The 23,853-nt window shown below is 42.9% G+C and overlaps 1 protein-coding gene across 1 annotated transcript in view; it reads right to left on the minus strand.

Moving 5' to 3' along the window:
• LOC114446965 (serologically defined colon cancer antigen 8 homolog) overlaps positions 1–23,513 on the minus strand; it is a 34,158-nt gene extending 10,645 nt beyond the window's left edge. Inside the window, 17 exon segments of the mRNA XM_028422887.1 lie at positions 713–844; positions 2,230–2,338; positions 5,466–5,593; positions 18,517–18,659; positions 19,057–19,173; positions 19,697–19,831; positions 20,162–20,314; positions 20,454–20,592; positions 20,841–21,041; positions 21,145–21,209; positions 21,321–21,407; positions 21,877–21,947; positions 21,950–22,001; positions 22,077–22,190; positions 22,374–22,458; positions 22,612–22,783; positions 23,294–23,513. Of these exon segments, the coding sequence (XP_028278688.1) occupies positions 713–844; positions 2,230–2,338; positions 5,466–5,593; positions 18,517–18,659; positions 19,057–19,173; positions 19,697–19,831; positions 20,162–20,314; positions 20,454–20,592; positions 20,841–21,041; positions 21,145–21,209; positions 21,321–21,407; positions 21,877–21,947; positions 21,950–22,001; positions 22,077–22,190; positions 22,374–22,458; positions 22,612–22,783; positions 23,294–23,360 (1,970 nt within the window). The 5' untranslated portion in view covers positions 23,361–23,513.
• Positions 23,514–23,853: the final 340 nt, after the last annotated feature.

Below are 23,853 nucleotides of genomic sequence, written 5' to 3' on the forward strand. Positions count from 1 at the left end.
ACATATGCGCGGAAACATACAGAATATTCATACTTCACACTGGTTGACAACTTCGACTGTTTTTCTTTCTATGAAACACGCAAAACAGTCACACGCAGGCAGTAGACAGCTGTGACTTGGTAAACTTTGTATTTTGGCAGCATGTGACTGTTGACAGGTTAACACCGGTGGGTGGTAGACAATATGTAGTGTCATCGATGGAGCAGGAGAAAAGGGTGAGGGTGTGTGTCTGTCTGTGTGTGCGCGCAAGAGGAAAGTAAAGTTGGAGGGTGTGTATGTGTGTGTGGGGAGCATGGGGTAGAGATCCTGTGGAGTGGGGCAACAACACCCACACACCCTCGCCCACATTGGCAGAGCCAGGCTGTATGCCAGGCGCCCTGTGGAGACACACACCAACTGGGCTCCGCACTCAGGAGGAAGAGACCCCCCATATCACATACACACATGTACATACAAATAACGTAGCATAAGACAAAGATAGACGCGCTTTAAGCTGCTGCTTTTATAAGATTTTTTTAAATAGGTGCAGCTTGTACTTTTGTATTAATTGATCTATACATCAAACGCACAGGATACTGTACTATTTTTTTCAATCACCTTCAAATATGCCTAAAACTTTTTGCTTGGGAATGGTCCTGAAAAGGTGATTTCAATATGAGAAAGAGTCTCCCCTTGACATGTATGTGCAGTGTGGTTGTGTGTGTTTGCACACCTGTCTTTCATGCGCTGGTGCATGCGGCCGTGCTGGACACATTGTTCCTCCATATCAGAACTACGAGCTCTCAGACTCCTCACCGTCTCCTCCAAGTGTTGCTTCTCCAATCCCAGCTGCTCAAGCTCACTTCTACACACACACAAACACATAAGCACACACACGCTATTGTTAAAAAATATCAAATATTGTGTAAAATCAAGTGGAATTCAAATATTTAACGAAAGTATCACCGATTACTACAAATCATTCTGTTTTTGTTGACTGAGAATGACTTCAATTCTACAAAGATGACCTCTTTATAGAGTCCACCATGTTTCTACAGTAGTCCAAACACTGCTTCTAGAGAGGGACTATTGTGTTTGACGTTAAACCAAAGGTTCACACCATAAATGGTAAACTTGATATCGGTCTGCAATCGAGGTTACTAAATCCTATACACAGATCCAATGGATTACTGATCAAGCAAGTTTATTCATCAAGTCTTTCAATAAATAACAGTAAAGATATAGAAGAGAAACACAAGATGAGAAGGAGGGGTAAAAATCCTGAGGTTCACCCAGTACAGACGTAGCGGTCTTGTATCCACTCGATGTCCTGTTTCAGAGCATTTTACTGGACAGTCAGTAGAAGTCTGTCTCACACAATCAGCATGACTAACTCCTGAAAACAATTCATCAGCTTTCTTACTCATCTCTCTGCAACTGTCTCAGTGTAATCTCACTTAGCCTGACTGAGCCGTCCAGCAGGACTTTAACCGCTACACTGGGCTTGGACTCCAAGAGCTCAAACACCCCCAGCACAAAGCACACCAACACCACACTGCTGCTAAACTATGTAACGCACACATACACCAGATGTAGGGTATGAGCCTTCGGGCCAGCGCGTCAGCATGTGTGTATGATCTCCTACCCATAAAAACACATTACTACTGTGTTCATTGCTGTTTGTATGCTATCTTGTCCTTCCATAAAACAATACATGACATACTTTGTTGTGTGTGTTGTCCTGTGGTTGGTGAGGCCAGCGTGGTCTGGCAGGGCCAGATTGGGGGCTGTCATGTGACTAATGCGCAGCACAGCTCCAACAGCTGACAGGACACTGGGCCCAGGGTCACTGTCATACACTCACACACACACAAACTCAAGTGCACGCACACAGAAAAACACACACATACAGGCAGCCCAGATGGAGAGCTGGGCAGGCCTGCTGTGACTACTGTAGCATCAGGTTAACAAGAAAACAGGTCAGACTGGAAAGCAGTATGTAGTATGTTGACATGTTCTGTCCGAACAGCCTGGACAGATGATGCTTCGTGAAATGATGACATGGATATCCAACAGATAAAGGGAATAAACAACAGAGCGAAAGACAGACAACTGCTTTCATCAAGAAAAAGGATCATTAGTAAGCCACTGAGTTAGGAAGCGCACAGTGAACAAGTGAAAATAACATACAGTATGACTGAATGAATGTTCAGACAAAAGGGAAATTAGGGAACTGAAAAAAATAATGACCTGCTGTGTTGTGTCAGGTCTTCTAGTTTGGTCCCCAGGTTGCAGCACTCCTCCTTCAGCTTCCCGATAAGGGAATTCTGGGAACTCAGAAGACCATCCAACTCTCCAACTGCAATCAATCATAATCACAGGTGATTTTATACAACCTGAGTGTGAGTGAGTCTGTATGCACAAATAAGGACACCGCCTCAAGCAACTATTGGCTTTCAAACTACAAAGTGCAATCAAATGTAGCAGAATTGCAGCATGCCAGGACCAGCATGCCAAGTGTCATTTTGTGGCACACTAAATCATATATGGAAAACAGACTGTAGCCCAGGAATTAGACAGATGTCTTCAACAACAGAATGCAATGATGAGTGACATCTCATGATAAAGGTATAGCTCTTAGGTAATATAATACACGGTGGTTATGAAGTCTCTCAAATGTTTTCTCTCACAATATAGTATGATGTTTAAAGCTGAGATTGGGTCAGAAGTGGTCTTGATGAGCCCTGTGTAAGATTTCATTAGCGCTTTAAAATCTAAATATGCATCTTAAATTCAAATTATAGATTATATTGTTGACCCAGGATTACATTTTAGTCACACATTTGTTTACCTCAAGTATCAATTTAGGTAGAAAAAAAAACATAGGTTTTCAGTTTCAGTAAATTTAAATATGACTCCTCCTAAATAGCATTAAGGTTACCATCAGAGTACAACATCCACCTTAGATACACAAAAGAACAATTATACCTATTGTGACAAATGCTGCAGCAGGATTCAGGACATATGTCTCTTTGAATGTATTCCCAAAAAATGCTTTTGTCAACATTAACATTAAAATCCAAACTGTTCCAACAACAGGAGGAGACCCACAGAGAAAAAACAGCCATCGAAAGAGTAGAAAAACTGTGTGAGATGGCTAATACTGAGGTGGAGATAGGGAGCGGATTGTTGTTTGAAAGCTGCTTTTCATTCTCCTTTCCACCCTTCCTGCCACGTCCTCATCCGCTCATGGGGGCCTCTTTCTGAACAATCCAACACTGGGCTTTCATCATTCCTTTGAAATGGTCCACGTTCCGCTCTCCAACATATGTCTGCTCTTTTAAAATAACAATGGCTGCCGTTTGGACTGAGGGAATCATCCACCTGCTCGGGCATTCTGTTACAGTCGACCAAAACCAAAAACACCAAGGACTCGCAGTCTTTGAAAAGTAGCTCACACTTTTTTGCATACAGTAAGTACTACTGGGGGAAAAAAAAGATAAGAGCTGTGTAGGTAGATCTCTGTGCTTATACGACATAGACCATTTACCTGCAAGCTGATATACAGTATGTATCTGCAGAATTGCTTTTAAAACCTAAAGTTGACAGAGAGAGGTGTAAAGTCCAGTGATCAGGAATGTAACCACCTCACTCAGTAATTGTCTTTGACGTGAGGTACCCCTCACCCTTTTTATTCCACTGTATACAGTATCCTACCACTGCCACATAAGAGACAGTGGCATAAGAGCAGAAACCGGATGCTACAGTGCATTACACTACACACACTCGCAGCCATGCACATACACATACAGTCAACAAAGTTTGGTCAGTGCTGGAAAAGTTGTATGAAGAATGCTAATTAGCTGAACAGGCTTTGAATGCGTCTGGCCATGCGTAGGCCAAAAAGAACCCTGGGACACAGAAACACAGCAGAACTGGCACTGGAAACAAACAGAGGAAAAATGAGGGAGGGAGGGATGGAGGGAAGAAGCGTGGCAGGGAGGGAGGAACGGAAAGAAACAAATATCTGATATCATCTAGAGGCTGCTCTGTACACATTTACTCAAAAAAGAAACATGAAAAAAAGGTGGGAGGGCGCAGAGAAGAAGGGAGAGGGGGATAGATGGATGGAAGGACAAACGGATGGACAGAGAGGCGGGATTTGGAGAGCAAGAAAGCTAATTATCCAGCTCGTCTGTTGGGTTGCACAGGGAGAGGAAGTGATGCGAGTTACTAAAGGACGTCCACCCCTCTATCCCCTCCCCATCCACAGTTTCCTGCTGTGCTCTGATATCAGCTCTCTTTAGACAACATGTGTGCTGCCGACACGAGCCAGAAACAAACCCTTTGTTTACCCCCCTCCTCCCATTCCTCCCTCTATACCCTCCATCTTTGTTCTGCGTACCAGCAGGCTCCCTGGTTGTTGAAGGGAACCACAGGTAAATAAAAAGATAGGAGAGGGAGGGTGGGAGCGCGGCTGAGGGTGGGTGGTGGGTAGGAGGGGGGGCGATCCAGATGGTGCAACAGATGTGCTAACAGCAGCAGCTCTGCTGTGCAGACAGACAGGGAGCTCTGAGCTGGGTCTCTGTGCTCTGCTCCCATCACCTTCCCTCTGCTCTCTGTTATTCTTCTCTTAAGACTTCTGTTCTGCTATTTTTGCTCTGTTCTCTTTTTCTGAGGTCATTTCAGTTGGCTTCTTCGGCTCAAATGAGTTGTGTGCCTGTCAGTGGTGTGAGTGAGAACAAAAAGCATCCTTCAACTGGAGGATACAAGTTCAAGACCCTGTTCCTGCAGACATCCACCCTGCTAAATAATCTTTGATGAAGCGACTGAAACCATCCCAGCTTAATGGCTGTAAATCTGTAGCTGACCCTGCTTAACTTGGCTCTTTTACTTCTGGATAGTTTGACTCTAATTGCTCCAGCTTGTTCAGTTCTGCTGTGTGTTTCTTCCATGCCTTAGAAATCACAGCATATCTCTATACTAAAGGGGGCTACAGTAAACCCAGTGGGACTGCCATGTAGAGATCATTCGAAGCATGCATATGGCTCTTCACTGCAAAATATTACATTTTAAGAAGACAAATTCACAATATCATCCTGCTCCATCAATATCTATGTATGTTCACACTTATTTATCCATTAAGTTGACATATATTGTTTTTTTGTCTCTCTCTTGTCATATAAGTAATGATTTCCTCCTTTACATTTCCGTAGGAATAGAGGTACAGATGGTAGCTGGAATGACATTGGATCAACTTCAAAACCAACAAAGCAGACTTGCGACCATGTCCTCTTAATACACACCCTTAACACACCAAATAAACCGACAAGGGTTTCAAATGCACTATGATTTGATACAGCTACAACTAAATACTGAAAGTGTGAACGCATGCAAGAAGGCAGATAGGTGAAGAGAAGTTTGTAGTACTCTTGCCCGAGACCGCTGCTGAACACATTGCATTGGCGGTGAACTAAAGCACTGACCTCTCAGCAGGTGTTGAGCCTCTGTCTGTTGCAGCCTCACAGTCAACTCTCTCGCTTGTTCCTGTGCTGAAAGAGTCACTGATGCAATTTCCTCTTCATGAGCCCGTTCTGCACTCTCTCTGTCCTGTCTGTGGAGAAGAGCAAAGACGGTAATGCATTGTTGGAAAATGTCTTTACATTTTTAATTGTACTAGCTCACATATACTGACTGATGCTGCTAATGCACAGTATTCATAGGCACGGCATTGCATAGGTAAAAGAAAACCCTGCCAAGTCCTTGAGCCACCTGCCATATACTGTTAATCTGTACTTAATGGCTTCTTACTAACCTTCTGCTAGTGATACAGGATAAACGAGATTTCTGTCTCATGTAAAACTACAATCTGATCACTTTCTATCATGTAACTCTCAGGTACAAAAACAAAAAGACAAACTTTAGTTTTTCTTTCAATTGGTAAGCTCTGACAGAAATACATTTAAAAAAGTAATTTCAAGATATTAAATTGATTATTGTTGAGCATTAATACCATAAGTATAATAACCCAAGTGTAAGTCTACAATAATGTAAGGGCAGTTATCAGAGAAATAAACTTGACTATAATACATTCATAATGCATTCCAACACACTACACAACCGCCTCTGCAATATGGTACAAAATATAGTTTTTAAACTGCATGAAGGGGATCAGTGATGTGGAAAAGAGAGACACAGAGGTGACAGAAAGGAAGCAGGAGGAGAACAGACATTGTACAACGCTGACAGAGGACAGAAAGGATGATGACAGTAAAGACTTGGGGGGTCGAAGGGTAAATGTGTCAGGCCACTGTCAGCTTGAAGACCCCTGAGTGATACTGCAGCTGTCGACAACACCGTTGGCACACACACAGACACACAAAAATAAACTGGTCATGTACAGATGGCATCATCCACTAACTGGTTAAAAGTCAACAATGAAGTCTGACAAAGTGCTGCTACATTATAATTACTATAGCAGCAATATTATTACACTCTTATTATTACTAAAGACTCCTCTGCTTTGTGAGATCTGTCCATCCCACATGTAAGACTATTGTTGAAAACGCACTGACACCAAATTAGGGATGTAGCTAAACATGAGCTGCTCAGTCATATTTATAATTACAGCAGGTCTACATACTGCCTATATCACTGCATAGCAGTTTAGCTGGAAAGCTGGCATATTTGATAGTAATTAAATCATTTGATTTTGTCTACATATCAAAACTGAGCAGGTAAGAAGTGAGCTAAGGTGCAGTTGGCTTTGATTAACGCTGCATTCTGTTCCCATTTGAACAAAACTTTCGAACTCAACTAAGTCCAAACGCACTCAAACAACAGAGAATCAGACAAAGAAAGAAAGAAAAAAAAGAACTACAAAGAACAGAAAAAACGAACAAATAAACAGAACTCTTCCTGAAGTCCAAAGGCGCTAATGAAGAGAGAATTCTCCAGTTTAAGTGAAAACTTTTCTCCCCTACAGCGCTTGGCCTGCATCTCTAAAGTGACCGCGTCTGTCTGTTCCTTCGTGTGTGTGTGTGTTCTCCTGCTGTCCTGCTGTCTGGGGTGTGAAAGCGGGTGGCGGGTGTGCAGGGGACACAAGGAGACTGTGTGTGTGTCTGTATGCGTATGTGTGTGTGTGTATGTGTGAGTGAATGAACCCCCGCTGGGCTTGAACAGCAGCCTGAGCCACCAAAGCGCACACCAGGGCTCAGCGGGAGATGGCGGGCAGGCGTTGCCAGCCATTTGGTCCTGCAAGAGGTTCCAGGGGGCCGTGTGTATTTGTGTACATCTATGTGTGTGCGTTTTGTGTGCAATTGGGGTGGGTGGGGGGGGCTCACACCAGACCTGTTTACCCACCAATTAGCATCAGACAGACCGCCAGAAAGTTCCAGCAGTCAGCAATAGAGTGATGAGGAAGAGGAGGGTGATAAAAACTGAAGATAGAAATGCTAAAAGACAGAGCTACACATTTGGCATCTGTTTGGTCATAATGATCGACTAAACCAAAACGTGCACGTACAACTAAATAAAGTACACAGAATAAAACAAATAGACTAAAGACCTTCATTTACAGGTGGGAGCAGAAAAGCCCTGACCAGAAGAACCGAGTTAAAGTTCAGTAACAGTGAACTAAGTGGGTCAGAAAGTTAAATCTTTGTAATAAGAGAGATTCAAGACCAAGTCGAAGGTGACAAGTCAATCTTCTGTACGCCATCTTCTACCTCCAATCACATTCAACATGTTTACTTGCAAAATGCTGTCACAAAATGGCTGCTGATGAACACTATCAGATTAAAGGATGAAAAACAGAGAGCAAAGCAGAGATGACAGTGGAGAGCCAAGCCCTGGAGCAAGAGTTAGGGGTGATGGGTAGAGCAGAGGCTGAATATGTGGGGCTGGAGCTGTATAATTCTCCTTGGGCAATAATCGGCCTTCCAGTTAATTGGTGAATGGGCTCTGGGATGCCGCCTGTGGCAGGAAGTCTTGTTTGGGCCTAGGAGGCAATAGACTGAATGTTCAGTTAGCAGATAGCTGGGCCTGTTTGTATATGCCTGGCCTCGTGCACTGTAGGACAGCTTGATAAGTATGGCAAGAGCTGCATGGGCCAGGGGCCTAAGGTAGGCTGGAATGGCTCTGGGGCTCCAGCCAGGTACAGTGGCTGCTGGGTAAGTGGGAGGTGGCAGAGGCGGTGGCTGGCTGGCTAGCTGGCTGGCTGGAGTGGTGAGGAAGAAGAGGGAGCCCAGTCCACACTGCCTGCTTAAGTGGGCACTATTCAAGCTGTTGCCCATTAGATGTGGGGTGCCAGGGCCTGACCAAGCGCGGAGTTTGCAGCACCCCATGGTGCAGCCGGCATCCCACGCCAGAACCACCAAATGCCGTGGTTTATCAGAGAACGAGCACAAATTGGAGTCAGACGGTGGACTTGGAGGAATTGGAGACATCCGCCAACGCCAGACACCACTGACCGCTGTTTAGATTAAAGTAAAAACAGACTTCACTCCTCAGTAAACACAATATCATTCAGTTATATACACACAACCTGAACTCATACATACATGAATACACAAATACTAAAAGTAAATATTATCGTGAATAAAAGAAACTGGCTCTTACTATGCCATGATTAACTTTTTGAATGCATTGTCATATACACACATATTGTATAATTTTCTACAAAAATGGAAAACTTGAGAAGAACAATTCCTCAAACTGATGCATATTCATATTTAAGCTCTGTACTGCTCCTGTGTGGCAAAATAACAGGTGTGAGTTTAACATACAGGGGGACAAGGCTGTGAACTGAGCTTACAAACAGGAAAACACTTTGCAATAAAGAATATTGCAGATACTGATGAGGACAAGATGGAGAATTTAAGTAACATGTACAGTACTGTTCATCACCATCTGTACAGGTAACTTTACTCATGACAGATTTTGATAAATTGATAGTTTCACATACTTTTTAAACACTCCTTGTAACCAAGATCTCGTATCAGCTTTAACTATATTCATCTGTATTAACATACTAAAATGACACTGCTGTTTAAATCGCATACAATCAGTCAATTATCTGGTGAGACATTTTACTGAGATGAACTAATAGTGTACTATAAAATTACAACTGTTAACCGTTTGCTCCTAAACTGCTCAAAATGGTGCCACTCATGATGATTCATTCTTGTGGAGGAATTCCAGTGAATCCACAGCTATTTATGATAGACTGCATCAATCAGATATCATTAATATTTATCAGTTTCATACACAGGACTACAAAGATGACTTACTGCTTATGTGTTCTTGTTTGTGTGTGGGTCTGAGAGACGGTAGGCCTATTAAACACACGCTGCCAACAATGGATGAGTGCACGGCGGAGAAAATGAAGTGACATATTGAACATTTGTTGTGCTGCTTATCAGCGGTGCTGTGCACAATAAACATCTGAATTGTTTTTTGTAGCAGATCGCGCGCAGATTTTTTTTGTCACACGCACCTCAATGTGTTTTAGCACATTTTTATTAAACCTCAGGGTGATGCAAGTTAATCACTCTGCTTCCACATTTTTCTTCTGACACCCCTCCCTTCATGTGTTCCACTTTATGAAATAAACACAGAGGCCGCCTGATGCAGCCTTCTTGCTTGTTTACTCATATATCTGTCCATATATCAGTCCATATATCAGTCCAGAGCGTTTCTCATCTATGCGCCGATCCATTTTTTCTGCTGCTTCCATTTCTCCCTCCTCCCTCCTCTATTTTCCCTCCCACCCTTTTTTTCCTGTAACTAAACTGGCTGTGTCTCTCTCCATCTGCTGGTTCTTCCTTCAGCGGCCCTGCACCTGTTCACACCTCCTCTCCTGTTGGCCACCTCTTCTCTCTTCTCCCCTCTCCCTCCCCCCTTTATCTTTCTCTCTCTCTCTCCCTCGCTCGCTCTCTCTCTCTCTGCTCAGTGCAATGCTGCCAGGCCCGTTCCTGGCTCAGTTAGCCTCTCTGTCATTCAATCCATCTGTCGGCAAGTCAACTTTGTTTACAGCGGGTGGCCCAAGCCTCTTTTCTTCTTCAAGGAGCACTAAAGCCCCCTCCCACCGCCACCAAGGTCAGTGGTTAGCCAATCGTGCTCCAAAAAAAAAGAAAACTGCAACTGTTAAAAGTGGCAAAAAAAATTTAAATACACCTTCCTCTACATACACGTGCAAATAAAGGACAATGCCTGCAATTTTTTTTTATTCTTTCTTATTTTAAAACCTGCCTACAGATGACTAGATGCACACAGATACACACAGACAGCTACAAATAGACACAACCCTGACACAAAAAAGCACACATTCCCTCGGAGAAAAAAAAAGCCAGATCAAGATTTAAGTAATTAGCCGCTGATTGGCCTCTGTCATCATCTATCTGCTCACAAAACAGAGCAAGAGAGAAGTTTAAAAATCTTAATTGGCAGAGATGACTGATGGTAATAACACAAGAAGAGCCGACTGGAGGCGCAAGCATCTGTGATTTTTTAAAAATAAACACACAGCATACGTACAATATGCTCTCATACTGACCCAATCCAGAAACCCAGAACTCAACGTCAGTGTCAAATCTGTGCCCTACAGAAATAGTTGTGGGTAGCATATGCAGCAGTGCTGGAGGTCAAATCCATTTCAGCTGAGAAGGTAAATGATTGCAGAAAATTAAAAATTTAAATCAAACTTTATTAGAAATATCTGCTATATAATAGTGCACATATAACACATATACTAACATACTAATTAAGCAAGGAAAAAGTTTTAAAATGAACAAGAAATACTTGTTATCTAATTTCCCTTATGGGGATTAATAATTAAAGTAATTCTTAATCTTACTTACATTTGAAACCTATAACTTAACACTAATGAAGTTTGAACCACATGGAGTGTTCTCTCCTGGTGTGAAGCAGGAATTCACTTCACACCTGAGACATACCTGGTGTTGTTTCAAACGCATCATCATCCCTCCCACCCAGTTATAAGCTTGGAGGGAAACTGGCAGGAGGGAACATGCACCCTCTCACTCTCCTAACACACACGCATACGCTCTGTAAATGTCTGTACTTCTGTATTTGCCTTGTAACAGAATCTATTGCACCAATGCTAGTAACTGATGGCTGTCTCTAGTGTCACAGTGAAGAAGCTTGTCTTCTATTATATTCTTTGCTATCTTTTTCACATCATCTCTACTCAGCTGCTACCTTGCTCCAGTCTTATCCCTCTCCCTTCTGTCTCTTGCTTCTCTTTGTGATCATCTCCCAGTACAATCTGCTGATGGGGGCATTAGCCTACTACCTAGGAGGCACTGCCTGGCACTGCTGCGCCCACAAAGGGCAACAGAGAAAAAGAGATGGAATGAAGGCAAAAGAAAAGAAAAGAGAACAGAACAAAGAGTAGCTATATGAAGGACAAAAATGAAGAGGATGAAAAGATAAAAGGATAGATCAATCATGTAAAAAAGTGCGACAGAGGTAAAAGAGAGAAAGGAAGAGCAGAGAGAGGTTCTGTCATGTTGGATGAAAGCTGTGCCTACTAGGCAGTGGCCACTGTGTAAAGCCACTGATGCTGCCACCCTCACAGCAGGGGTGTGTGAAGGCACAAAGTTGACCAGATGACATACATGCACGTACGCACACACACACACACACACACACACACACACACACACACTATTCAGTTTGAAGAGTCCTTTATACGGTGACTATATAGATGTAAAGGTAGAAAAGAGATGAGCATATGAGGTGAAGAGCGGATGGTGGATGGATGGCAGAGGGCTGGTGCCTCCCTTTCCTTCTCTGTCCTCCAGCAGTAGTGTGTGTATGTAGGCCAGTGTCCCAGGGCACACTTGGCTGGGGTGGCAACAGTTGTAGCCGACAGATTTGCCTCCATCTTGCCTGAGGTCTCACAGTCAGCGATCTGTCTATCTATCCACTTCCAGCCCTCAGGATGGACAGATTACAACTCTGCCTAATAGTCTTTGTAGTTACACTGTGCACTGGTTTACCTTTATGGCATCTAAATGTAACCATGAACTTGGGATGGACTAAATTCGTGCAATTCTAAAGTAAAACAGGCCCTTCTCTCCTAGCATTAATCAACCATTACGGCGTGCGTAAACAAACAAAAGGGTGCAGTTGGCCATGTTGAAACTACTGACAACTTAAACCATCCATCCTCGAGGCAGTGTGGAGGTGGAGTGATATTTATTACAGATGTGCACACAATTAATATAGAACAATATTGTACCTCACAAGATTGAATTAAATAATACAAAACTAATTTTGATTATAGACCAAAAAAGAAAAAGAAAAAGGTGCTCGGTGCCAAAGGGTCAAATCAGATTAAGCTATAATGATAAATAAGCGTACTGACAGATAATACTCAGACATATTGGGCAGTATGGACAGTATGTATGCTTTAAAGTTGGTTGAACTCCTGCACTGCCAAGATGGCAACTTACTCAGTCTCTGCCCACTGCACAGTAATGCAGAACATAACTGAGTATTCAAGTGAAGACAACATGCCAAAGCCACCAGCTGAAGTCAGGATGCATTAAATTAAGCAACAAGAAGACAAAAGGTAGAAAAGTCACGTACCAGTTTGTACATGTGTGAAAACACATAAAACACCCCCCTAATGCCGTAAGGAGTAGATTATCCTATTGTTTGACTACAACTAAGATTAAAAAGGAAATGTCGCTGTTCAAGGATTTTAGTGCCAATTTCATTAAAGCCTAGTTCAAATAATTTCCATATATATATTCATTAGTGCCCAGCTTGATAAAAATACACATTGTGTTTTAATTACTGTCACATGAACAAAATGAACTGACAATTAATGAGAAAGAAACATTGCATTGCATTGATGAGTAAGACAGTGTGAGAGACAAAAAGAGGTTAAGAGTCAAAAAAACTGTAGGAAAGATAAAAAGTAGGTCTCAACAGACAGAGCGAGAGACAGCAAAAGTGCAAGAGAGAGAGAGGTGAGGAGGCAGGATGGCAGAGAGGGCACTCCGACAGCGAGGAGAGAAGAACACGGCAAGGTCTCGTCACCGGGCCAACGGGCCCACCACTGTCAACATCATGGCACTCTGTGGTACACACATACACACACATGCACACACGGCTGGCCGACGGCCCTCCCAGCTGCCCTATCCGTAACTGTCTGATTAGTTGTGCTAAGCAGCCCCTCCCCTGCCAACCATGGTGCCATCTGCTACCCAACAACATGGCCGCCGACCAGACAAGCACACACACACGCACACACAAACACTTACACAAGCACAGAAAAACACACAGGAAGCCTCATACCTGGCACTGCCCCACTGCTGTCACACAGAGACACACACATCAAACTTCACAGACACAGGTGTAGCCCAAAGGTATCAACACGTAACATTCGCACAAAGACATGCACACAGACCCTTCTAATTGCATGCTCACAGACACACAAGTCAATCGACATCGCAATATTGTGGGCACGCACACACACAGCCTCTGTGTGCATACATGTGTGTGGTGACAGTGGTTAGGCACTGTTAATGCCAGGTAGCAAGAACGATGCTGTGCTCAAGTGTGTGTGTGAACTCGCTGGCAGTGCCTGAAGATTCATTATGGCCCCCACCTCTCCAGAGCAACTACAGCCCGCGTGGCGCCCCGGCCCTTTTATTCCGGGCCGTGATTGGACAAGGGCCTCCCGCCGAGTTGGTTTGCAGCAGTTTTGTCGCGCCCAGATTTCACTTGCTGCTCAAAGCGAGCCTCTGGCGGGACGCGGCATCTGCTGCCTCACCTTCCTCATTTACACTTCTCCGCCCTCACACACACACACAGTTCTGCTCACCGCCTTTCCAGACCTTGCTATCACGATGTACAACTGAAAGGGGGGGGGACTAAGTAGAACTACAGAGACGAGAGAGAGAGCAGAACCGTGACATGTTTAATAGACTTTAGGGAACTTAGTTTATAAGAATCGCAGCAGTTGGTCAGGAGAATTGTCTGACTATCTCACTCTCAGGGTCACAGAAAGGAGAGTGTGGCCTTAAAATACCAGCATCTGAATCTGCTTATACCCCAGTTTCCCACATTGTTTGATCTAGATGATTCTAGATAATATACATGATCCTTCCTTTCATAATCTTACAAAAGTCTTTCAGGTAACTGTGTGCCCGTTTCATATTCATTTGCACCTATTACACCTCGCTTCCTCCTGTTTTAACTCTCAGCCAGATGCAACATATGCATGACGCAGTTACAAGAAATGCAAGTAAACAGGAGATTTGAATGGTTATCATAGGATGGAACATAATGTAGTATATTGAGCCCACCCCCCTTGGAGAAAATATACTAGTATATCAAATATGAGAGTGGCGGTTTTGTTATGTATTAAAGTAATTGGATGGCAGAAGGGGTGCACAATAGACGTGCCATCCTTTGACCTCCTCACGTTTGGACATGCTCTGAATACTTCCAGAACACAACATCCTGATTAAAAGGCTGCTGTAGAATTCATCTTGCATTTTCCTGCGTTATCTGACATTTTCAGGGCTGCTCTTCCTGGCCTTAATGTAACATTCTTTCCATACCTGTAAACCTCTTCATATGCCATGAAAGCTTTAGCCTCCCTAGCAATCCAAATGCTTTACCTCACAGCCTCTGGTGTCCAGTATCAACTAGGAACTTTTTGGGTTGGCCTCACCCACAGATGCCTATTTTGTTTCAGTTACACGCAGCTCTGATCTTAAGGTAAATCAGGGAGGTAGATCGGAAGATACATACATTTTTTATGATGGATTCATCCAGCAGCCAATGCAACTGCTAAACATATTCACTACCTAGCCTCGATTAAACCATTGACAGTATAAACCTGAACTAAACATTTCCTGGTCCAAAAATCCTTACTCAGAAGTTCTAGGTGTAACAGTGACAATGAACAAACTTATGCACTGAGATAGTTTCAGCTCCTGCTCAAAGCAAGCGAGCACCCTCATGAAGATGGATGCTTGATTTCATGGGGATAACAAAATCACTGGAAGATTTGGGCTCGCAGATATTCAACCAGTCCCAAACTCAAAGCTGGCGCACAGGTCTTAACTAACCAATGGATACACTAACGCATGCAAACACACACATATCCACTTATTCCTCTTTGGCATGTGTTTAAACAGAAGTTATGCTGGGCAGTTTTCACTGTGGCCTTTGGTATGTGTGATCACAACACGAAGAGAGATGAGGCCGGATGGAAGAAGAAAAGAGAGAAAGTAAAGAAAGACAGGAGTAAACAAACAAAACAAACTTAGTAAAGCCCTCTGCTGGGCTGGGGCCGGGACTGGAGTGTGTGTGTGTGTGTGTGAGGCGATGTGAACAGAGTGGCGGGGATTAGGACAGATCCTGGGCTGTCCAACTCACAGCTGGCTGATGATCCAATCCTGGAGCACAGCGCAGCGCACCAGCCGCCATGGGACCCCCGGATGCGTGCCTGCATCTGTGTGTGAGCGGGTGTGTTTGTGTCTGTGTGTACAGGCATGTGGGTTCGACTGATGTGCATATCAGTGTGCACATTTGCGAGGATGCAGTTGAACAAACAAATATGTGCGTCTGCACACTATGCTGTGTGTTTATCAGGAAGGAAGGTAGGGCTATCAAAAATCAAACAGAAGCTGTCTGCGCTTCATGTCCCCTGTTTGAAGGCGAGCTGTGATCATTTGGGCCATGAGAGGAGCACAGAATGAAAGAGGGGAGCGAGCAAGTAGCAAAGAGAGAATCAAAGCACTGCCTACGAAGGCTGGTCATACCAATGCCTTCCAACCTCACTACTGTGAATTCCACTCTCTCCTCTTACTCCCCAACAACACACAAACACTGGGCTGTTGCAAACCAGTACAGTAAAGCTACAAGCACCCTGAAGTGAACAGACTATGAATGAACTACATGCAGCTTTTCATAAACCCCAGAGGCCCACAGATGGACAGAAAGAGACAGAGGTAGAGAGATAGAGGGGAGACACACTTGCTTGATTTGTTTAGTAGGAGCAGCAAGATGAGAAAAAATGAAAAGAACAAGAGGTGAAAAAACTGCAAGCTTGCCTAAGACAGGACAAAGGCTATCACCAAATTTCAACTGACATGTGTTTGAGAGCCACCTCCACACGGAGATGACATCTCAGTGCTACCTCTGTCTCTGTCTGTGTGGATGTGGAAGACTTGTAGCTGCTCAAACATCGCAAACAACCCTGCATTCACTCCTTTTGTTTAAACAAGATCTTGTTTGACAACTTGTGTTTATTTGCGTAAAGGCCTAAAATCCCTCACTACCCTCTATCATGGCTAATCTTCAAGTCAGGCTCTATACCTTTACCCATATTAAAACTGCCTAAATTATTTCACAAGATTTGAAATTCCACTAGTATTTCAAACATCTATAAGTCCATAAGTAGGCTTACAATGAAATGTACTGCTAATAAATGAATGAATAATTCTGCTTTTTTTAAACTATATGTCTTTTTTGCATCTTTTTGGACCATGATAATTAATAGAGATACACCGAGCTACAGTCTAAAACCTTTGTTTAGAAGATTCCCTCAGTGGATCTGAATTTAAAAGAGGTCTCAACTCTCAGAGGATATTGTGAATACAGACACTGCTGTCTGTACACTGTACCTATCACCATCATTTAGACTCAAAACAATGGTTTTTGGCTCTCAGTGAAACAGAATTATTAAATTACTCTGTCAAGCTTGTGCTGTAGATGATCATCATTTTGTAGCTTTTAAAGGCACCCTGTGTAAGTTTTATTTAGGTATAATGCTATTGGCATGCAAGTAGTGCAATGCATAATAATGTATCAACAGACAACTGAATAAAAATAAGTATAGTAACTTTTATTAATAAGTAATGTTGTTAAAATGACCCAACGGACAGATGAAAAGTATAAACTAAATGTAAATATAACTTTCAAACTGAACAAAGATAACCAAAATAAGGAAAGAAATTTAATGACAGCTACGGTGGCAGGTCATATAGTAAACATGACTGACTATATTTAATACAAAATGTCTGTAACATCAAACACGACCTCTTTTATTGTAATGTTGCACAAGAAATGTCGATGTTATTATTCAATCCATATTAAATTAGTGTCAGAAGTGGCTTTAACTGCTAATGACTAAAATTGAATTTGAAGGGCTACATGCTCAGCCAAGTCAACAGCTGTCAAACATCTAGTATGCATCTGAGGATAGATAAAACTATAAACTCTCTCATGCACATACAGCCACACACATGGCGGTAAAATGGTTTAGTCCAGTGGCTCCTTTAGCACAGGTCAAAGTCATCTTGTTGCCACATTAATATGCATGTCATTCTTCACAGCTGGCTGCAAAATACACATGCACGCACATACACACACACCATTGTGCACACACTACAGCCCGCTATGCAGCCAGTGTGTAAGCACTGGCCAGATGACAGACAAACACACTTAAACACAGATCAGAGCCAGAAGCAGCAGTGGACACACACACACACACACATATACCCACACACAAATTACACAAACTTGCATCCCGCAGCCTGCAGCACCACAGGCCATCACCGCCACATCTGTGCCCATCTCAGACACCTCGGCTGTGGGCAGCAGGGGTGAGAGTGTGCCCTGAGTGGCTGGCATGGGCTGGCATGGCCTTGGCAGTGGATGGTGTGGAAGGGAACAGCAGCCAGCGCATGACAGGAGGAGAGAGAGGGAAGGAAAAGGACAAGAGTGGAATTTAGGAAGAAAGGAGAAAGGGAGGATGTTAGGATGATGGACAGGAAGGAGGGAAAACGAATGATACGCTACAGTTTAGAGGATGTTAAAGAAAGAAGGGACACCATGACAAAATGTGCGGTATTTGAAAAGTTAGATAAATGTGTAGACAGATCACAGATAAGAATAACAGATGAAATGATACAGGAAGGCAGGGGAAAAACACAGGATAGGGAAAGGAAAAGAAACAAGATGGAGGGGAGCCGGTAGCGCCCGTCGTGAGAACGGGTGCAGGGCACTGGCAGGTGGCACTAAGGCCAGGCTGTCCAGTGACAATCAGCCACACTGTTATGTATGTGTGTCTGTGCAGGTCTGTGTGTGTGTGTGTGTGGGCATGCCAGGGACAGAAGAAAGGCTCAGGCGCCATTTTGGCTCTGCTGGAGCTGTTGCTGGGCTGGGCACTGGCCTGGTGGCACAGAGCGGGCAGTGTGTTTGTGTGTATGTGTGTGTTGCATTATGTTGTGGCATGCTTAACAGGATTAGAGGTGACCTAGTGAGGTCCAGTTGGTACCGGGACCATGGCACAGCGGCGCGCATGTGTGTTTATGTGTGTGTGGTTTGTATAATAGGATTAGCTGTTACCTGGTGCGGTACAGTTGGTGTGCTGGTCTGAACTGGACTGGACTGGGCTGAGCTGGGCAGGAGCTGGGCAGAGGGGAGTGCTGTGCCCATGTGTGTGTGTGTGAGTGTGGTGGCATGTATAATAGGATTAGGTACTACCTGGTGAGGTGCAGTTGGCGCTGGGCATTTGCCAGCTGTTCTGCTAGGCTCAGGGCTTCGGCCTGCCATTGGCTCCCGTCCTTTTGGACCGCCTCCAGATGCTGCCGACAGCCAACCAGCTCTGAGCTCAGCCTTTCCACTTCCTGTCCCGCAGAGATGAAGGAAGACAGGGTAGAAGAGGTGAGGAAATCTTCCACAACAACTCACCTTATGCTCTCGAGCACAATGTTAAAGCCTGACTACAACATCATGTTATGTCTGAAACAAGAAAACTAATGTTGATCATCTAAATCTCAAAAAAGGTGATTTCAGTATCTCAAACAGTAATATAATGGTGCAAAGTAAAACCAGAACTATTTTGCACAGGGCATTAGAAATAAAACAACTTTGGGTATGCATTCTAAATGATTACAGATTAATAATTTCAGATACATTTAGAAGTATTCCTTTTGCTTGCTCTATTCAGCCGAAAAGACAACTAGCTAAATTATCAAAATCTAAATAACTTTATAAACCTCAACTAACTAAATTCAGACATACCTGGGCAGCCTTTTCCATCTGTCTGCTCGTCTTGGCATTGAAATCTCGGAGTTCTCTCTCTGCCTCCTCTTTCTTGAGCTTAGCCTGGCTGAGCTGATATCGCAAATCAACACATACCTGGAAAAGACAAAACAAATATTTTGTAGTTTTTGTTTAACAAATCCTGCTTCACTATCTTACTATATCCAAACCCTCATTTCACCAGACCCTGACATATACTCAGTAATTTTCCAAGGCTAAAGTTTACTTATGTAAATACAGTATGTTTTCATACTGATTTTTGAGTTTCATTTATCTCACTCCCTGAAAACACATACAGCAAAACCTAAAATCTGTCTCTTCAACTGAAGCTTGGTATGTCACTTACCTCCAGCTCACTAATGCTGAATATATCCTTTCAAATACTAAAGGTAAGCATTGGACCCAAAGGTCTTTGCTGCCACCCAGTGGATTTACAAAAGCATTACACGTAGAAAGTACAAACAAACTTCCGGGCACTGGTCTCCCAGCAAAAGTAGAGTTTTTTCACAGTAATTCTTTATCTTTTTACCTAAGCATGAATAGCCTGTTTTCCTGGATCATGCTTATATGATATGATGAATATATGCATCAGCTTAAAGTGTTCTTAAATATAGTGTACCTGGGTGTTGTCTTGTTCTTGACTCGTAAGTTTGCGGAAGGTATCTTCCAGCTGATTGGTCAGTGAACTCTTGTCTCTGTGAGCCCTGTCGAGCTGTCCTTCTAACTCAGCAACACGCTGGGAGAGGCTAGAGACCTGACACACACATAACACATCTTTTATTTGGTGGCATCGCTAGAAATTCATGCAGAAATTAAGAAGAGAAATACTCGTAGTTCAGTATTTTAGTTCAAGGATATCAATGCAAAGATGAATGGAGTTAAGTGCAGCAGATGTTAACATTTGTTATCATTACTATGCAAACAAACAGCAATGTCATGAGGAGGTTTGATTTTGCATTTATGTATTAATATAATCAGTAGTTCAAAGCAGAGTAGGGGACTGGAGCTTACACACATCAACATCCGTTTCAGCTTAGTTTTTTTCTATACAAACTGTATAAATGTCAACACGTATGACACTTACTGTATGTGCCAGCTGCTCTTTTTGTTTGCATGCCTCAGCCTGGCCCTCCTTTCTGGCCTCATTCATTCTCTCCTGCAAAGCATTTGCTTCTCTGTCTAGTTGTTCTCTCTGTTGTACCATTTCCCTGGACAACTGTTTAAACTGCACCTCCACCTGCATGCACACACAAACACAAAGTTTACCAGCACTAACCAAATCCAGATGTGAAAATAATTTTAGGGGACAACAAGAGAAGAACTGGCCTGTACATAATTACAGTTTCCACAACTAGAAACATGTACATTTTTCTCACCTTGGTTTTGTGCAGATTTGCTTCTTCTGCCATCTCCACAGCCTGTTTGACCTGAAGACAGGCTGACCACTCCCTCTGTTGCGCCTCTCGTTGACTGGCACGCACAGTACGCAGAGCCACCAGTAACTCATCACGCTCTCTGAAAGATCACAGGTAGTGTGGTTCATGGACAGTGTAAATAAATGGGACTTATTGGAACTATGGGATTTAATTCTAAATCTCCTTGTTCGGGCCATGCCCGTACAGCAGCTAACAAAAACTGTTATGACAGTCTATGACAACTATGACTATGAGCCATCAGTATATCTCCTACAGAGCTAGAATGAAGACATAAATAAAAACTCTGCAAGATAAAAATAAGGTAAGAGGGCGTTTGTTTCTACTAACTTTGTGAGCCTGTCAATGGCCTGAACATGCTGATTTGCATGAGTCCCAGCCAACACAGCATCATGCTGTGCACACTTCAGACACAATCCTGCCACACGGGGAGCTCCATCAGCCTTCAGTGCATCTTCAGCCTGCTTCTCCTTAAGTCTCAGACGATTCTTCACCTCCTCAAGCTCCCTCTGACTGACAGCCAGATCCTTCCTAGTAATAGAAAGATAGAGAGAGAGAATATGGATGAGAAAGCAGATGAGTAATGCCTTTAACAGCATAGTCAGTGGCAAAAGATGCAGAGGATAACACCCACTTTAAAGAGATGACCTGTGCCTCAAAGCTTTCAATCTGGGCCTTGTAGATTCCTTTCAATTGTTCCTGAGCACAAAGATGAGACAAAAAATAAACACACAACTGTGATGACCTGAAAATGCAGTGGGATGGTACAGTAACTGTAGAAAAAGAAGAAAATAGATCAAGCATTCTCACCAGCTCATTTTTCCATGTGCTGTGTTCTGCTCTCTGCAGCACACTGTGATCAGTTATGGAGTGTGTGTTGGCCATGCTCTGATTCACCTGAGGAAAACATCAGACCAGTGCTTACAATGTTTTTTTTAACTGAAAGACATCCCACCTAAACTTGAAATGCATTTCTAAAAGGAAATGCACGTTGAATTGCCCAATCTTTGTCCAAAGATTAATTTTTACTTCTGCCATAGACCATACAGTCTGTGAGTGGACTATTCAGAGATGCTGTGGTTCACATGATCCACCAGATGTCTAAGTAAACATATTCATTAACAAGTACTGTAGTTTTACAAAATCATTTTTTTGCATAAATAAAGTGTAGGAACTAAATATAATGCTTGACACACAATTTGCTGATAACTCAAATTTGAAATGCTACTAGTATGACATACGTTACAGCACCATTCAACATTTAAACTATTCCCAAGACATTAAAACTGTTCAATGTATGGTGAATGCTTTTTGAAGTATTGCTTTAAAGTTTTTTTCTGGTCAAACACACACACAAAGACATTACCATAGAGTTTTGGATCGTGTAATCTTTGAGAGATTCGTCCACTGCCTTTATTTTGAGCTCTGAATGCAGCTCTCATTTTCCACCACCACCACTCTGACCCTCTGTTTCATTTCCTGCAGCTCTTCCTGATGTCAGAACAACAGAGAAAACAGTCAAAACTTATTCAAAACAAGGAAACCACTCTACATTTGAGCACAGACCTTGCAGAATTTGACCTCTGCTTCCAGGTGCTGGATGTACTCTGACTGGTTGTAAATCATTGGGACCAAAATCTTGAAATGCAGGCACAGTGACCTCACTTGGTGCTGTACACTCTAACAGTAGAAAAAATTGTGACAATCACATGAGGGGAATACAATTGGCAAGCAAGGTAGGGGTAAAGTGTAAAAGCTTGAATGAATTCCTGCAGAAAATATAGAAATATTGGATATCTTTCCATGAAAATAATTTTCTGTAATGATTTTAAACATTCAAACATACAAAGCTGCACGCTCTACCTTTGATTGAGACGGTTTCTCTGATGGAGAGAGCGGAGAGGGCATTTCTCTGCACTGCTTCAACAAAAGGCTCTTCAGCTGATAACTACAAATTCAAAACACACACACACACGAAGAATTTGAATCTAACTTTGCACTGTGTATCAATAAGATGCTAAACAGAAAAAACTCCAGCTGTTGCACGATGAGGGCTAAGTCTCTGTCAGACAGCCATGTCATAGCTAGTCACATGAGTCACCTGCTTCACTCTGTGTCTTTTGGGCTCCATGCAGTTTTGTCCTCTTCAGTTATGTTTGTGAAGAAGCTTCCATCACTGGCTCTGACAGCCTCCTCTTCCTCTTTCTCTTCTTCATCTGGGTTTAGCTGCTCCAGAGCACTGCTCAGCTGCTGGATGCTCTGGTTGGCTCGCTCTGAAACAACATATACTGTTTTTAATGCTCCATAAGAATCACTTGACATCTATTCAGGTCAGTGAATAGACATCGTCTGTGTGTTTATTCGCTGGGGGCCTCAATTCTTGCTGTATGCACCTTTTACTTTTTTATGTTTATTTGTACCTAATTCCATTGTATTTTATAGAGTTCACAGTGTTCAAATTTTCACCCACTATATCTTTGTTATCTCTTTATTCTCTAGGGTTTTAACACAGGTAAAGCACAACTCAATTAATAGAACTGATTGTTAGTACACTGGGAAAACAAACGGCAACAGGTGGCAGTCGTGCGTCGTAGCTTCCCTATCTTGATACGAGTCAATGGCACAAGTGAGCTTCTAACAGGGTTTAACAGCAACACCGGCATGTTGACATGACATGTTAAACAAAGTTCGCCTGATGTTGCTACGTTAATGAACTATAACATGTCTCTCCTTAGCTAATTACCACAGGTTAGCAAATGTAGCACGATCAAACGCTATCTTACGTCTAAGCTCCTTTTGCATAGCGTCCAGCTGCTCCGCTTCCTCTTCATCTGAGTCTAACCGTTTCATTGATGTATACACGTTGTTTAACTACACTATTTTACTAAATTAATACGCTAGGCTAGGCATAACACACACAACGACAGCCATCACTCAGCGCGTCGTAACGGTCATCGGGTCTCCAAGCGGTGATCCACACCAGCGTGTCGCTGAGGCGGTGTTCTGGTTTCCTACAGTCTGGAGTGTATCACCGCCCGTCCCAGTGTACCAGGAACATCAAATCGAGGCAACCATCGACCAAACGACTGCCACTTCCGTAAACTCAAGCAAATTCTGGGACTTGTAGTTCTTATCAGTATCTTTGCTGAAGAACCAATTTAAGTTAACTTGATTGCACACACATATAGAGGCTTAGTTAATAAAAGATCTGGACATCATATGCAAAATGTTTTGTGGAAAATAAATGATGTTTTTTTTTGAATATTTGCCACAATATATTTAGAAACATTTGCTAAAATCTGAACAAAATCCCACTAACACACTCAATACAGCTGGACTTCCT

This window comes from Parambassis ranga, chromosome 15 (assembly GCF_900634625.1).
Source record: "Parambassis ranga chromosome 15, fParRan2.1, whole genome shotgun sequence".
NCBI classification, from domain to species: Eukaryota; Metazoa; Chordata; class Actinopteri; family Ambassidae; genus Parambassis; species Parambassis ranga.